A 17,500-nucleotide genomic window follows, 5' to 3' on the forward strand; every position below is an offset into this window, starting at 1 on the left:
TGCTATTTTTCAATAGCTAAAGCATAACATAATGGTAACACCAAAAGGGGTTACTGCCCAGAATGGATTAAAAACTAAGAGTGACAAATATGCTTTCTTTCACCGCATACTAATATACATACCCTGTTTGTTAGGCATACATAATTATTCATAATCAACCCTCTTACAAATACGTTATTTTTTATCCAACGTCAAATCCTTTTCCTTCTTTTATTAATCTCGTGGTGACTTTGAAAGGATTATACATGCTTTCATTTTACCACTCGCCTTGACTACTGTAATGCCCTCTACTGTACGCTGGCATTAGTCAAGCCTGCCTTTCAGCTGGTCCAAAATGCACGCCTCGAAACAAGAACATATCACCCTTTACATCTTAAAATGGATTAGTGCCCATTTATAATATCTGAGTGATGCCCCGAAGCTTATTGCACATATTTATTAAGGTTCTTTACACCACAATGTAGTGCAAGGAACCTTAATGTATTTAAGCTTTGTAGCATCACTCAGTGTGCAGACCTTATTATTTGTTCTATTGTAACCTTTTGGGTGTCAGCATTATGTTATGCTTTAGCTATTGAAAAATAGCAGACCTACAAGCTCATAGCGCGCCACCGAGTGGCGCGCTACGAGCTTGTAGGTCTGCTATTTTTGGAAACTGACATAGAAACGACTGACATAGAAACATAGCTTTTTCAGAAAACTGTCAGGATGTAGAAGACATTTTTAGAATCTGATCTCAGGTCAGAATGGGTTAAGCTTTGGAGCATCACTCAGTGTGCAGACCTTATTATTTGTTCTATTGTATTAAGAGAGTGGATGTTGCTTTATTGTACTTTTCTGTGTCCCTTTATGTCTCGCATCTTCTTACCTCATACAGGATATGAGTGCACACGCACGCACGCACGCACGCACGCACGCAGAGAGGGAGTGATAGAGAGACAGAGAGAGACAGAGAGAGGGAGTGATAGAGAGACAGAGAGAGGGAGTGATAGAGAGACAGAGAGAGACAGATAGAGGGAGTGATAGAGAGACAGAGAGAGGGAGTGAGAGAGAGACAGAGAGAGACAGAGAGAGGGAGTGATAGAGAGACAGAGAGAGGGAGTGATAGAGAGACAGAGAGAGGGAGTGTGAGAGAGATTCAGAGAGAGGGGGGTGGGGTGGGGGGGGGGGGTGAGAACATTAACTTGTTCATCCATCATTCCATCTCACAGCCGAGATTCATCTGACAACATTATCTACAGACCAACACAAACACATCTGTCTGTCAGCCTGTCTGTCTGTCTGTCATCCTGTCTGTCTGTCTGTCTGTTTGCCTGTCTGCCTGTCTGTCTGTCTGTCTTCAGCACCATGGATAGCTCCTACAGTGTTACACACTTCAGAACCATGGATAGCTCCTACAGTGTTACACACTTCAGCACCATGGATAGCTCCTACACTGTTACACACTTCAGCACCATGGATAGCTCCTACACTGTTACACACTTCAGCACCATGGATAGCTCCTACATTGTTACACACTTCAGCACCATGGATAGCTCCTACACTGTTACACACTTCAGCACCATGGATAGCTCCTACAGTGTTACACACTTCAGAACCATGGATAGCTCCTACACTGTTACACACTTCAGAACCATGGATAGCTCCTACACTGTTACACACTTCAGAACCATGGATAGCTCCTACATCCATGCGCTAAGCCGGTGTATCTGCACTGATATAGGCTACTTTTAGTCAAACTTAGGACAGGCAGGACATGAGACTTCCGATGGATGCAATGTATATTAATATTTAGTCACAAGCTCTTGTTACCATCATTATTTTCATTATTCAATATTAATTATAAAACCCCACAGACAGACTTGAAACCTGGTGATCATATTTTGGCGTATGTCGTTTACTGGTCAAATGATAATTTAAATAATAATAATAATAATAATAAATGTAATTATCTTTAAATTTTATTGTTTTATTTCCTTTTCTGCTAAGCGGCAAGCTATATATATGCTTAGATGATTTCAATTCATATTAGGATAAATTGGCGCGACACGGGAGGAGGCTCCACTTCCGCTTTATATTTTACTCATGGCAGCTCTTCCGCTGCTCCAGACTAGGTGCTGCAACACTATCTGAAGAGCCGTGCACATTCTTGGCTGCGCGCAGCTTATTTCTCTGGGTTTTTAGACAGCTGGTGAATGGAAAAGAAGCTCCACTTCCGCGGACGACTTGCGTGACGGCCAGATTCCCGGAAACGCTCTCCTCCCCTTGCATCTCTGTATACTTTGTGCGCTCGTTTTGATCTTGTTAATCTACAGTATCTTTGTCGATCTATTCTCTTATTCTTGATTGAGTTATTGACCTTGTACAGCTCTTTGGTCGGCCACGCTCCGTTTAAACATGCTTTATAAATAAAGATTCAGTTGAGATGAAAATAAAAGAATAAATAAATGTAATAATAATTCAAAACCTGGATCCTGGATGCAAAAATGCAGGAAAGAGGAGCATCATTAACCCATTTTGGGCATTATGTTATGCTTTAGCTATTGAAAAATAGCAGATCTACAAGCTCATAGCGCGCCACAGAGTGGCGCGCTACGAGTTTGTAGGTCTGCTATTTTTTTTTAATCGAAGAACGACTGACATAGAAACATAGCTTTTTCAGAAAACTGTCAGGATGTAAGAAGACATTTTTAGAATCTGATCTCAGGTCAGAATGGGTTAACTCATGCGAGGCGTACGGCGGGTACTTCCGTAACACTCTGCTCAGACCACAGGTCATCGTCACGGCGACAGACAGCGAGGCTCGGCCTGAAGGCAGCGATGAAGGAGGGCGTGAGGAAGGTCAAGTGAGAATGGAGTCAGCTGGCGACAGGCGGTCAGCTACAGGGAACACTGTGCGGTGGGAACTCAAGAACAGGTTCCACGCAGCTGAGACAATGTGTGCCTCTGGCCAGTTCCCAATGTGGGAAGGAGAGGTGACTGGACCCTAGAGTCGTCCAGGCGTGAGAGGGAGAGGTGACTGGACCCTAGAGTCGTCCAGGCGTGAGATGAGGGCAGCGTACGGGGACGTTGTCACTGATTGAAGAGGGTCTGAAGGAAAAGGAACGATAGAGGGTATGCACGTGAAATCATCGTATACCTGGAAGTTATGCGGGAACGCCCACTCCCCCTTTCTGAAACCAGCTCCTCGCCAACTGATAAATAAACTCCTCCTAAACAATCTTCATCTGATGCAGAATAGACAACGCTCCAACTGATGTTCACAAGGGCTCTTTATTTACCCCACCGTGAAAAACTATGAATGAAACCACACAAACAAAACAACTTTTAACACAATGATTTATAAACACCATGGATGTAGATGACATTTCATTTTTGACAGTCACGCTGTATTTTCTTTTTCCATATTAAGGAAATCCACATGTCACGCAAACGATGCAATGCAATATAACTGTACAAACATGTATTGGTGTCTGTTTCCTGTTTCTGCACAAGGAGGGCGCGTGTATTTCCAAACAGCTTTTTATACCCAGCACCCTAATCAAGGGAACTTGATTCAGCTGGAGGGGCACTTCCTGACGAGGGAACCTCCCGAGAGCACTTAGGGACTGGTTTCAGAAAGGGCCACTGAGTGGCCTTGACAGCCCATTCATCATAACAGAAAAGTCCTGTCTGAGTCTGAGTGCATTAAACAATGTTAAACTCACCAACATCGCAGCTGAACGAAAAGCTTGAATTATCCTCTTTATATCTAGCAAAGTTTTTGTTTCATAAAAATCCACCATAGAAACGTTATGAGCTACTTTCTGTCAAGAAATGCCCTGCATTTGATTATTTTGTGTGTTGAGTTGTGTGTTGATAGCTCCTACAGTGTTACTGCAGCACCATGGATAGCTCCTACACTGTTACACACTTCAGCACCATGGATAGCTCCTACACTGTTACACACTTCAGCACCATGGATAGCTGCTACAGTGTTACTGCAGCACCATTGGAAGTGTTTGGAAGTGCTTGTTTTCAATAACACAACATTTTGCTGCCTCCTGCATCATGTGACATTTAGAAACAGGTGGTACGGCAGGACGGTTGAGTGATTTCCAAACTACAATTCTCCGTGCTGCTCAATGTTTTGCCACTCAGTCTAGATGAGGGGGGCGTGTCCCGATGGGAAAAGAAAAGCATGCATGTGCATACTCTCTATAGCAAGTATAAGCAACACTGGAACAAGAGTCTGATCCAAAAGATCAAAGGGGGCTGAAGAGGCTTAACCCATTCTGACCTGAGATCAGATTCATACGAGGTTTCCGCCGGACACACACTGGTCTGATGAACCCATTCTGACCTGAGATCAGATTCTAAAAAAATGTCAGTCGTTCTTCGATTTTTCAAAAAATAGCAGACCTACAAGCTCGTATCGCGCCACTCGGTGGCGCGATACGAGCTTGTAGGTCTGCTATTTTTCAATAGCTAAAGCATAACATGATGCTGACACCAAAATGGGTGCCCGTTCAGAATGGGTTAAAGCTCATCAATAACATCTCCGGCAGAAAACCTTTCTCAGTCTGCCAAGATCTGGGAGTGTATATATGTATAGAGCAGAGGAAGCGTGTGGAAACTTAGATACTTGCAGTTCTGAAACTGACATTTCTAAATAAAAAATAAAATAACATTTGAAAAGCTCCAGGACAATCCTCCTGAAATGGAGGGGGGAGGGGAGATGGCCAGATAACTCCTGTTTTCCACAACCTACTCCCCCATACCTGATGGAGGCATCATGGATGGGTACTGCAGGGCCAAAGCTACCATAGGGTAATAAATTATGAAAGAGAATCTGCGGATACAAGGTTACAAATCACAGAAACAAGACATGGATAGCATACTAGCTGAGAGAGACAGACAGACAGACAGACATGTAACTGAGTGTCATCTATGCAGGATAGCAACTGGGGTCCAGCACACGCACACACACACACACACACACACACACACACACACACACACCAGGCAACTAACATAAAATACACCTCACACTATTACATTTCACACATTCATAAATGTTCTCTCTTGCACGCACGCACACACACACACACACGCACATGCACACGCACACGCACACACACACAAACACACACACACACACACACACGTGCCTACAGGCAACTAGCATGGAATACACCTCACACTATTACATTTCACACATTCATAAATGTCCTCTCTCTCTTGCACACGCACACGCACACGCACACACACACACACACACACACACACACACACACACACACACACACACACACACACACACACACACACATCTCATCTTCCTCTCATCACCTCTGATGGTTGCTATGCAACAGCACACATCCACAGATTGTTTACGAAGCCTGGAATAGCGTATGGCTATAAGAGGGGACGGGAGAGGAGAGGAGATGTGACACAATGTCATTCATCTGCTCCATCATTACGTACAGACGGGGACGAGGGCTATTAGCCAGGCTAGAGGGGTATAGCCGTAATGCCATCAGACGGGGACGAGGGCTATTAGCCAGGCTAGAGGGGTATAGCCGTAATGCCATCAGACGGGGACGAGGGGTATTAGCCAGGCTAGAGGGGTATAGCCGTAATGCCATCAGAGGGGGACGAGGGGTATTAGCCAGGCTAGAGGGGTATAGCCGTAATGCCGTCAGAGGGGGACGAGGGGTATTAGCCAGGCTAGAGGGGTATAGCCGTAATGCCGTCAGAGGGGGACGAGGGCTATTAGCCAGGCTAGAGGGGTATAGCCGTAATGCCATCAGACGGGGACGAGGGGTATTAGCCAGGCTAGAGGGGTATAGCCGTAATGCCATCAGAAGGGGACGAGGGGTATTAGCCAGGCTAGAGGGGTATAGCCGTAATGCCATCAGAGGGGGATGAGGGGTATTAGCCAGGCTAGAGGGGTATAGCCGTAATGCCATCAGAGGGGGATGAGGGGTATTAGCCAGGCTAGAGGGGTATAGCCGTAATGCCATCAGACGGGGACGAGGGGTATTAGCCAGGCTAGAGGGGTATAGCCGTAATGCCATCAGACGGGGACGAGGGGTATTAGCCAGGCTAGAGGGGTATAGCCGTAATGCCATCAGAGGGGGACGAGGGGTATTAGCCAGGCTAGAGGGGTATAGCCGTAATGCCATCAGAGGGGGACGAGGGGTATTAGCCAGGCTAGAGGGGTATAGCCGTAATGCCATCAGACGGGGACGAGGGGTATTAGCCAGGCTAGAGGGGTATAGCCGTAATGCCATCAGACGGGGACGAGGGGTATTAGCCAGGCTAGAGGGGTATAGCCGTAATGCCGTCAGAGGGTATTGGATCCCTGTGCGTTCCAGTATTGTAAAAAAAAAAGCTAAACATGAGAGATTCATACTTTATCGCTGGGCGATAGCAGACCTATGAGCTCAGGGTGTGCCGCGGGCAGCTTGTTCTGTACGTTCTGCTATGGTCCCTGTGGTTCTGACTAAGCCCGTCTCTCTCAATCTCTCTTTTGTGTTGTCTAGCAAACATAGGTAGCAAACATAGCAGACATACAAGCTCACAAAGCGCCACGATCAATGCGCTATGCATTGTAGATCTGGCGAAAATGTTCACATTATACAATTAATGACATGCCCAAAATGTGGGAGGCCAGGTTGACACTTGGTTTGGTTGGGTTTGATAGATATTCAACCAATGAACACCTGTTAACATGAGCTTGTGATTTAAAAGTAATGCAAACTACATTGGATCCATTGGACCATTTTCTTTGTACAGTATATCCTGAGAAGAAACAGTTTTGGACATACAAGGGTCCCCCCCCCCCTGTCCCCCCCCCTGTCCCCCCCCTGTCCCCCGACATTGACGGTATCTGGTGAGAGCATGAATCATTTCAACAGCTGTGTATTCATGTCACATGTCATCACATGTGATCCTATTCATTATCTTGATTTGTGTTTCAGGGCGAGTGTCTGGCACAGGGGCAGAGGCAGACGTGGTTTAACCCATTCTGACCTGAGATCAGATTCATACGAGGTTTCCACTGGACACACACACTGGTCTGATTAACCCATTCTGACCTGAGATCAGATTCTAAAAATGTCAGTCGTTCTTCGATTTTTCAAAAAAATAGCAGACCTACAAGCTCGTAGCGCGCCACTCGGTGGCGCGCTACGAGCTTGTAGATCTGCTATTTTTAACACCAAAATGGGTTCCCGTACAGAATGGGTTAAATCTATTTCATTTAGCCATCTTATCATCACCTGAAGATGAGAGATATATTGTCTGTTCTGTGATCTAGATGAAATTGAAAATGAAGTTCACTTTTTGTTTTACTGCTCTAAATACGATGACTTGAGGGATATTTTGGTTAATAAGATGTCTTCTATATGTGGGGGTTTCCTAGATTTAAATGACTATGTAAAAATGGAGATATGTTTTGCCAAAGGGACTTTCGTTGTAGCAGATTTTATCTGTCAAGCTTGGGAAAGAAGACAGAGTACTCTGTATACATCTGAGGTGTAATATAATGAATTATTTAATGTAAACATGCTGTAAATGTATAAATTATGTAATGTAAAACATGCTGTAAGAATTGTGTTTTATAAACCCATGTGGGTTGGGCACAAGGTGTGCATGACACGAAAATAAAAAAATCAATAAAAAAAAATCAATCAAGGTCTGCTATGTAGGTCTGCTATTTTTGAAAAATCGAAGAACGACTGACATTTTTTGAATCTGATCTCAGGTCAGAATGGGTTAATCAGACCGGTGTGTGTCCAGTGGAAACCTCGTATATGAATCTGATCTCAGGTCAGAATGGGTTAAAAAGGAAAGAGGGATGTCATATTATTTGGTTGCCTCCGGTATAAGATATAATTAAAGCTATACGATCAGGGCTTATTTCAATGAATGAAGTATGACTTTAACCAATGTGTGTATAGCAGAGTATCTATTATTACATTTATGAGAATTCTACGCCCACCACGCCTACCATTTTGTGCCCATGGAGCGCACAGTTTTGTGCGCCTGTTAATTTCTGTACGGGAACCCCTTTTGGTGTTTTATAGCGAGGGGGTATTAGCCATGCTAGAGGGGTATAGCCGTAATGCCATCAGATCTCAGGTCAGAATGGGTTAATAATCACAGGACGGAACATTAATGATATCATAACCGAGCGCACCGCTCCACAGGCTGGGAGCGCCTGTTGGGCAACATTAGATGAAAAGGAATATAAAGTATACCGCATTTTAAAAGCCCCCTAAATTGTGAGTGGAAGTGGATCATGTTTCTTTCATTGTCTGTCAGCGTGTCACACTAACTGTGTGCGTAAATCTCCAAATCCAGACTCGACTTTTCTCTCCGTATAATTAAAAAATGATAGACACTTTAGACTTTACCATATTGCTCTGGCGACTTGGCAAGTCCTGCACAGAAAATAATAGCATAGAGTCAGTGTCCACAACCACAGCTTGTAGAGTGGCTATATTTTCGAGGTGTATAATAAATGTCACGTTATAATGTACGTAGGCTAATAAAGGTTCACACGCGCGCATTGTCGGCATGCAGGCACAGTGACAAATGCAGTCAAGGGTGCGCCCTTTATTTCAGGAGAGAGCAACCCACTTCTCCCCATTCTCACCTCTCTCTCTCTCTCTCCCCTCCATTACCATGCTATATTATATCCACAGACTTTACAGTTTACCTGTAGCGGTCCTGCAATTAACATATTGTTCAAGCATTCGCACTCGGCACCAATACAAATATGAATCCCCAGACAGTCCGCAGACTCCGCACTTTTTATTTATTATTGGATGCAGGCAGCAGAGCCTTTGCTCGCTGCAGTCGATGCAACATATGATAGGTTTTAAAGTTGTTAACAGTGATATATAAACATGACCAATCGGATAGATTTGCCATGCATGGCACAAGCTGCATTCCTCACCTAATTATAGTCAAAATGATGTGCGCTAATAAGCGGTGACATCATCGTTTCTCAAAAGCTCCGTTTCGCATGACTACACAGATCCACTGATCCGGATGTTTTAGAAAATCTTCACTTATTTATCCGTTTCCAAAAACCTCTGTTTGAGTGTCCGGAAACGCCATTTGCGTGTGGCTAAAAGGCCCAAATGCACAAGTCGCTGTCGCGGCGTGTGTTTGTGTGTGTGTGTGTGTGTGTGTGTGTTCTGCTCACATGGTTCTAGTGGTTCTGTGTACTGGTTCTAGTGGTTCTGTGTACTCACATGACGGTGTTGATGCCCGACAGCTGCTGAAACATCTGGAGACCACAGCCCACCAGTAGAGCTCGCCGAGTGGGGGGGTAGGTCAGCATCCTCCAGATCACTGGGCTGTCTGCACACACACACACACACACACACACACACACACACACACACACACACACACACGCACGCACAAATTTCAATCAATCAATACAAGACAAATGCTGGAACACTTCTTCCGTTGGACAAATCCTCTTAAACTGCTGCTGACATTTACAGAAAAGTATAGCTTATTTCAGACATGCTCTAGTATGAGAAGAGTCTGCCTGTGCTATCCTACTATAAATGCGCCACATCTCTGTGTGCGTGCGTACGTGTGTGTCTGCGTGTGTGCGTGCGTACGTGTGTCTGCATGTGTGCGTGCGTACGTGTGTGTGTGCGTGTACGGTTGTACACGTAACTCGAGAACCGTTTGACCCACCGACTTCACATTCGACACACGCGTTCCACACCCCCGCAGGGAGTGCAGTGCCAGGTATCGAGTCGGTCAGACCCATGGTTCTCCAGAACCACCACAAAAGGCTCTGGTCAGGCTCTGCCAGTGGGCCTAATGAGGCCAAAACCTGTGCAATTTCCAGCCTCTGCCTCAGCCAATGGAGGCCCACCAATCAGGCTCTGCCAGTGGGCCGAATTGATTGCTAAGTACACTTTTCAGTTTGCAGTCTTCACACACACACACACACACACACACACACACACACACACACACCTCCATGTGGGACACCGGCTGACAGTTAAAACGGGTGCTATGACAACGTATATCATTAGGTTCCCGAATTGCATCGTTCCCAAGTAGGCTCACGAGACTCTACAGAACATCCAACCTCAGACAGCGAAGAGGAACAGATTCATTTTCATCTCATGAGCCTATTGCCATGGAGCTAACCTGGTAGCGTGTGATTGGCCGGTGCCCCCGAGACCGATGTGGAGGACTATGATCTGATTTGCTGGCGGGTAAATCCAGATTCATAGTCTCTGCTTTGGACACACCAGATAGCAGGGAACTAATGGTCTAACTAATGAAGAGCTAAATTTACTTCTATATATACACACACACAGTCACACACACACACACACACACACACACACACACGCACACGCACACGCACACACACACAGAGACCAGCTGCACTGACACACACGCATGCACATACAGCCAGACATGCTGTGTGTGTGCGTGCGTGCGTGCGTGCGTGCGTGCGTGCGTGCGTGCGTGCGTGCGTGCGTGCGTGCGTGCGTGCGTGCGTGCGAAATGTAGACCTAGTGTTGGGTTGGACAACAGATTTTAATCAGACAGCCATAGATTAGAAGATACACCATCTTGGCTGTAGTTCAAAATAATGCTGCAATTACTCAACATGTCTCTATTGGAAGAAAGAAAGAAAGAAAGAAAAAAAGAAAGAAAGAAAGAAAGAAAGAAAGAAAGAAAGAAAGAAAGAAAGAAAGAAAGAAAGAAAGAAAGAAAGAAAGAAAGAAAGAAAGAAAGAAAGAAAGTGAGATTGTATAGCTCACATTCTTTGGGATACAGAATTGCTTCATCTGCAAACATTGTTACCATTTTTTGTGCTCAAATCTGACCGCCCATGTTCAGACAAGGACGAAAGTAATTTGATCAAACAATAGAGAGAACTTGAAAGTTGAAATATCAACGATAAGGTTGTATAGTGCCAACCAGTTGGCATTTGCATGTCTGTCCAGAGTCAGTCCTTGTCGACCTGCCCATATGCTGTTGTACTGTATATATAAATACGCCTCTTGATGTTGTATAGTGGAACGCTCTCCCCAAACACATCCGAGATGACCCCTCACTTCCCACCTTCAAATCTGCACTGAAAACCCACCTGTTCACAATCGCATTCGCAAGCTGATGTGTTTTTAAAACTTGTTATATGCACTGTTTTATTGGTTTTATTCTTTTAAACCATTCTGAACGGGAACCCATTTTGGTGTTAGCATCATGTTATGCTTTAACTATTGAAAAATAGCAGATCTACAAGCTCATAGCGCGCCACCGAGTGGCGCGCTACGAGCTTGTAGGTCTGCTATTTTTGAAAAATCGAACATTTTTTTAATCTGATTTCAGGTCAGAATGGGTTAATTGTTTTTTTTTTTTCTTGTCCCCCCCCTGGCCCCAACACATATAAAGCGTCTTTGAGTGTCCCAAAAAGCGCTATATAAATCCCAGATATTATTATTATACTCATACCTGACGAAGAAGACCCACAGTGGTAGTAACAAATAAAGAGTTTTCCTGGGAGCTACAATTCAGTGTGCGGACATCCCTTATTCCTTTTTCATTGTCCAGACTCAGACTCCCCCTCGCCGTGGGAGGCATAACATGAACAATAAAAGACTAACTTTTATGGACACAACACTGTACCAGGGGCGTAGCGTCAGTCAAATGATTGACTGGGCAAATTAGCATCGCGTGGGGGGGGGGGGGGGCAAGCACATCTTATTAACCCATTCTGACCTGAGATCAGATTCTAAAAATGTCTTCTACATCCTGACAGTTTTCTGAAAAAGCTATGTTTCTAGGTCAGTCGTTCTTCGATTTTTCAAAAATAGCAGATCTACAAGCTCATAGCGCGCCACCGAGTGGCGCGCTACGAGCTTGTAGATCTGCTATTTTTCAATAGCTAAAACATAACGTAATGCTAACACCAAAAGGGGTTCCCGCCTAAAATGGGTTAACAAGCTTGGGCAACACGCCCTAGTCATGTTATTATTTGATATTTATTATATGAATTATTTTTCATTATTATTATTATTATTATTATTATTTTTAAATCCGTAGGTTTACCAATATTATTCATATCTTCATTTTTGTTATTTAAGCTCAACTGGTAGCTTCTATAGGAAGGCCACTCGATAAGCCCCTTGGGGGTTATTTTTGGCACTTCCAGCACATCATGTATGTAACTAATCTTAGTTTCTTATTGAAATATTTGCTTTCTGTATTTTTTTTTATTTTACCATATTGTTGTTATTTTTTACATATGTGCAAATAAACTAAACTGAACTAAACATCTCCGGCCGAAAGGTGTGAACGATTTTGCCGACGTGTTAATGGGAGTGTTAATAGGATTTAAAACGAAGGCGGCTTTGCATGCTGTAGTTTGCTACCAAACAGACATTTGCATGCTGTAGTTTGCTACCAAACAGACATTTGCATGCTATAGTTTGCTACCAAACAGACATTTGCATGCTGTAGTTTGCTACCAAACAGACATTTGCATGCTATAGTTTGCTACCAAACAGACATTTGCATGCTGTAGTTTGCTACCAAACAGACATTTGCATGCTGTAGTTTGCTACCAAACAGACATTTGCATGCTGTAGTTTGCTACCAAACAGACATTTGCATGCTGTAGTTTGCTACCAAACAGACATTTGCATGCACAAGGGTGTTACGGTTCGCTCTCCATCACCTCCACATCCATGTGCTGTGGGTGTTCTGGGCACTTCAGCGCCACCCAGAGGACTCCAGGGCACCTCTCTCCCTGTTACTATCTCCCCACCTGCAGATGTCGTCTGCAATCACCTGATGAGCCTATACAAGAGCCAGGCCTGTCTGCAGCTCGGCGCTATAGTTCTTCCCCAGTCTACTGTTGGTAAAGTTAGACATTTAGGCCCTCAGTATGTATAGTCTCAGACAGTTAAACGTCACGCCGTTATACTGTGCTTATTCTCTGCTCTGTGGACCTGCCTTTGACTCACCTTCTCTTCTCCTCTCCAGTGTTTGTGAATAAACATCCGCCCGGGTGGGCTTTACTCTGCTTTGCCTCTCCTTGTTGTGCATTTGGGTCACACCACACCGAGTGTGGGGTAAGTCCCTGCGACATACTAGCGTCATGTCCAGGGGGTGTACTTGTACATCAAGCTGCCCCACGCTACAGAAACAGGAGATAGGCTCCTGACCCTATGGGCCTCATGGCTACAGAAACAGGAGATTGGCTCCTGCCCCTATGGGCCTCATGGCTACAGAAACAGGAGATAGGCTCCTGCCCTATGGGCCTCATGGCTACAGAAACAGGAGATAGGCTCCTGCCCTATGGGCCTCATGGCTACAGAAACAGGAGATAGGCTCCTGCCCCTATGGGCCTCATGGCTACAGAAACAGGAGATAGGCTCCTGCCCCTATGGGCCTCATGGCTACAGAAACAGGAGATAGGCTCCTGCCCTATGGGCCTCATGGCTACAGAAACAGGAGATAAAAAGACAAAAAGCAAGCTCCCCCATACTCCTCTACATTATACCTTACAACTTCATCCATAACGTAAGTGTAATTCATTCTAACATCAACTCTGAGTCAAAGGCATAAAACACCCAGCGTGCTCTAAACACATAGAGTCCCAAGTGCTTGACATTTTAGACAATGATATTCACAGCTCCCTGGACAGTGTGTGCACCGTATGACAAGCAGAGCCACAATCCGTCCGGGCACACTTGAGCCGACAGAAGAAGCTGTGTTTTACGTCATTTCCGAGTTTTTAGACAGCTGGTGGATGGTAATTAAGCTCCGCGGAGGAGAGCGTTTCCGGGAATCTGTCCGTCGCGTCAGTCAGCCACGGAGGTGGAGCTTCTTTTCCATCCACCAGCTGTCTTAAAACTCGGAAATTACGTAAAGCACGGCTTCTTCTGTCCGCGGCTGTCGGCTCAAGTCTGCCCATGCTGTATACAGCACAACAGCATGCGACTGACAAATAACCATATTACCATAATCGCCCCAATTATGTAACAATTATATTGCCATAAAGCAACTGTAGATGCAAGGTATGAAATCCCCAAACTCCACACTTGTATTATACGTCTGCGAAAATGTGGTAATATTATAGGAATGTGCTAAATATAAAACGAAGAAACAGACATGAATTCAGTGTAACTATCGAGGACAGCCAAACATTGTTGTGGTAGGTGTGAGCTTCTCTCATAGAACGGGGACAGACAACGTCGTTCCATTATTAATACGCTGCTGCTAAACTGCAGGAGAAAGAAAGTGTGGAGGAGATGGAAGTTCTCGGTGGCTCTGCGGCTCTCTGCTAGCTCATTATCGCTCACAATGCTCTCAAACTGCCTTTCATTTAAACCCCTCTCTGCCACGCTGGCACTAAATGAGCTCGGATGATTTACCAACTGTGTGGTCTGTGGTGCAATTAAAACACCTTGAATGCCCGGATGTAGTTGGAGGAATGTGGCAAGGGCTTAACCCATTTAGGCCCGACGTCGAAATGAAACAAAAAAAGTCTTGTAAATCCTGACAGTTTGTGCTCAATATTCCATGTCAAGGACCCCAAACATGATATGTAATTGGCCACCGACCCCCATCTGAAAATATGTTGTTCCAGGAACCCCTCAGAAGCAAAGATTTGAGTTAAAAATGTCCACTCTGAAAGAATATACATTCAAAGATTTGAGCCACATTTTCAAGATTTTTCAAAAATAGCAGACCTACAAGCTCGTAGCGTGCCACTCGGTGGCACGCTATGAGCTTGTAAATCTGCTATTTTTCAATAGCTAAATCATAACATAATGGGGTTCCCGCCCAAAATGGGTTAAAGATGCCAAAACATTTTGGGCACAGCTTGCCCTCTTCTACCCCTCCCACTCTCTCTCTCTCTCTCTCTCTCTCTCTCTCAAACACAGAAACATACTGTACATGCACACATACTGTACATGCACACATACTGTACATGCACACATACTGTACACCCAGAAGCTCATGCATGCTCGTCGCGTTGCACTAATTTGTGAAAGTCGTTTGAAACAACATATCTTGCTCTAATGTGTTACGAGTCGTATAATATGGTGGCATTATCTTTTCTTGATCTCGATTTAATTTAAGATAATATACATATAAATCAGTTTTGTGTATGGTTCAATTTGATCTAGGAATGTTGTATCTAATATCTAAACTGTGGAATTAGGCTATTGTCGTACAATCGTTTGACCTTATATGCCCAGCAGCGTTGAATGGTTGAATGGAACAGGTTGCCATGACAGACGACCTTTCTCCAAACAAACTAGAGATAAGAAGAAAAGAAAATCAATGTCTCCATTAAGACACTTTGCAAACCACTATACACATTCAGTTACAGAGAGTTTTTGTCTTGTCTTTCAACCCAGATCTATCTGTTCACCCACTCTAAACCAGCACCAGCAGTACACCTTACATTGAGGACTACTTGAGGATAACCTTTACACGGTTTCGGTTGTCCGCTCATAGACTGCGTGTGGAAATGGGAAGATGAACAGCGGTTTTGCCAATGTGAGACTGGTATACAAAACGAACAGCACATACTGGTGTGTCCCCTTAAACAAGATATCAGAGTGAAATATGGACATGAGGGTATTGATTTGAGCTCACTCTTTGTGGGCACTAACAGAGAGACTTTGCATCATGCTACATGCCTGCCTGTCACTTGTGGAGCAATAGAAAGCTCCTGTTGTAAAGGGATTCTGTATTGTGTATTGTATATTTTAATGTATTGTATCTTTTTTAAGTTTTTGATTCATGGGTTTTTTATTATTGTTTGGACCCAATGTTTTATACATTTGTGTCAATAAAGTAAACTAACTAACTATGTATATTTTAATATGATTTATAAGACGTAAAAAAAACAACACGTCAAGGATAAAAACATAAAGTAAAGAAACACGCACGTAGATTGTAATTTTGGACATCGGAGTAACAACAATCTATGTGGTTATTTTTATCCAGGCCTCATTAAACTGCAGCTTTCCCAAAACATAAACTGCTCCCATTATGCATGGCATTGAATAAGGCAGACCTTTGATGAGTCACTGGCACTGCTTCATCACCGGTTACTGTCTGGGATGGAACACATCTTTGTGTTCGTTTGTGATCACATCGTGTTCCCAGTGTAATAAAATCACTGTCTGAGTGTGCCTGATGACAGGAACATGACATTTTGTGAAGGGAACTCAATTCGCGCCAGCATTAATTAATCCCTCGATAGCGTATTGCCAAGGTTTTATCGCGCGTAACACTTACTTTGAAGTAATATCCGTATATCGCATGTTACAATGACAAACTGCTATGTGTGGTCTCATGCCCGGATGTTGTTGTGTCGGTCGGTGGTGGAAAAACGCGCCCGCTACAGCCCGTTGAAAACCCTTGTATTCACCAGAATAGGGGTACTAATTTAAACCAGAATAGGGGTACTAATTTAAACCTTAGTGGTCCTCGTTTCTGGCGGACTCCGTGTTAAGTCCATTAATGATTCAATGATTCAAATAAAAGTTCTAATTTACCAGGTATAGGTCCATCAGGGCCGTATAAATGCAGTATAATGTACTGTACTACACGCAACAACAAGACAAAGACAAATAAGTATAGAACGTCTGTAACCCCCCCACACTCACTCTTGAACGAGAAAAAGTGACATTCACACGCCAGAAATGAACGCGTTCACAATGACGTTCATCAGGCAGAAATACAGTACGTTCGAATCGCGTTCGTGTACAACACTAATAATCAACTTTATTTATATAGCACCTTTCATACATAAATGTAGCTCAAAGTGCTTTACAGAGCAGAAAAGATAATAAAAACAAAAGCTAGCTTCTCACCACTGCTGGCTTGCAGTGTTGTTTGTAAAGGTATATGTCAGGGGTCCTCAACTAGAAATTATGAAGGTCCACAATTTTTTTTTTGAATAAGACCGAGGTCCGGTCCCATGCGCGGCGTCCATCGGAGAGCGGGGCTCTATGCCCGTTTAGTATGGTCAAGCCAAGCTTATACAAATCAGATCGCCTTCCACCCAACCAATAATGGGGTGCAGAGTGCAGGCCCGGAGTGGAACTCCAAATCAGGCTGGGAGTTATACGCCCTGGCAGGCCACACTGCGCGCCAGAATTTTGGGGGCCCTTGGGGGACATTTTGGGGGCCTTTGCAGCAATTTCACATGAGAAATGTACCATCTGATGTTATTTATATTATTAACTTAAAAAAAAAAAAAAAAAAAAAAAAGGGTTTTTTTTTTTTTTGTTTTTTTTTGGGTGGTCCGCAAAGAGGTGGTCCGCGGTCCGGTCGCGGACCGCGGTCCGCCAGTTGAATACCCCTGGTATATGTTATACTGTAGCTATCGTAGAAGAGAGATTATGTTGCTTGAAAACAATAACGAAGAGGTCAGGCAAAGTCATGGGAGCAAACTAAAGCAGACAATGAGGTTTCTTGTGAAATATATATA

General features: G+C 44.1%; 1 protein-coding gene across 1 annotated transcript in view; it reads right to left on the bottom strand.

The window, feature by feature from the left end:
* The window catches only part of LOC310853789 (proton myo-inositol cotransporter-like), a gene marked incomplete at both ends in the record, with an annotated part of 61,530 nt that overhangs the window by 23,342 nt on the left and 20,688 nt on the right, over positions 1-17,500 (bottom strand). The window contains one exon of the mRNA XM_083758243.1: positions 9,249-9,357. Coding sequence (XP_083614369.1) covers positions 9,249-9,357 — 109 coding nt within the window. The remainder of the gene's footprint in view (positions 1-9,248; positions 9,358-17,500) is intronic.

This window comes from Protomyctophum parallelum (genome assembly GCF_964188405.1).
Source record: "Protomyctophum parallelum genome assembly, chromosome: 22".
Taxonomy (NCBI): domain Eukaryota; kingdom Metazoa; phylum Chordata; class Actinopteri; order Myctophiformes; family Myctophidae; genus Protomyctophum; species Protomyctophum parallelum.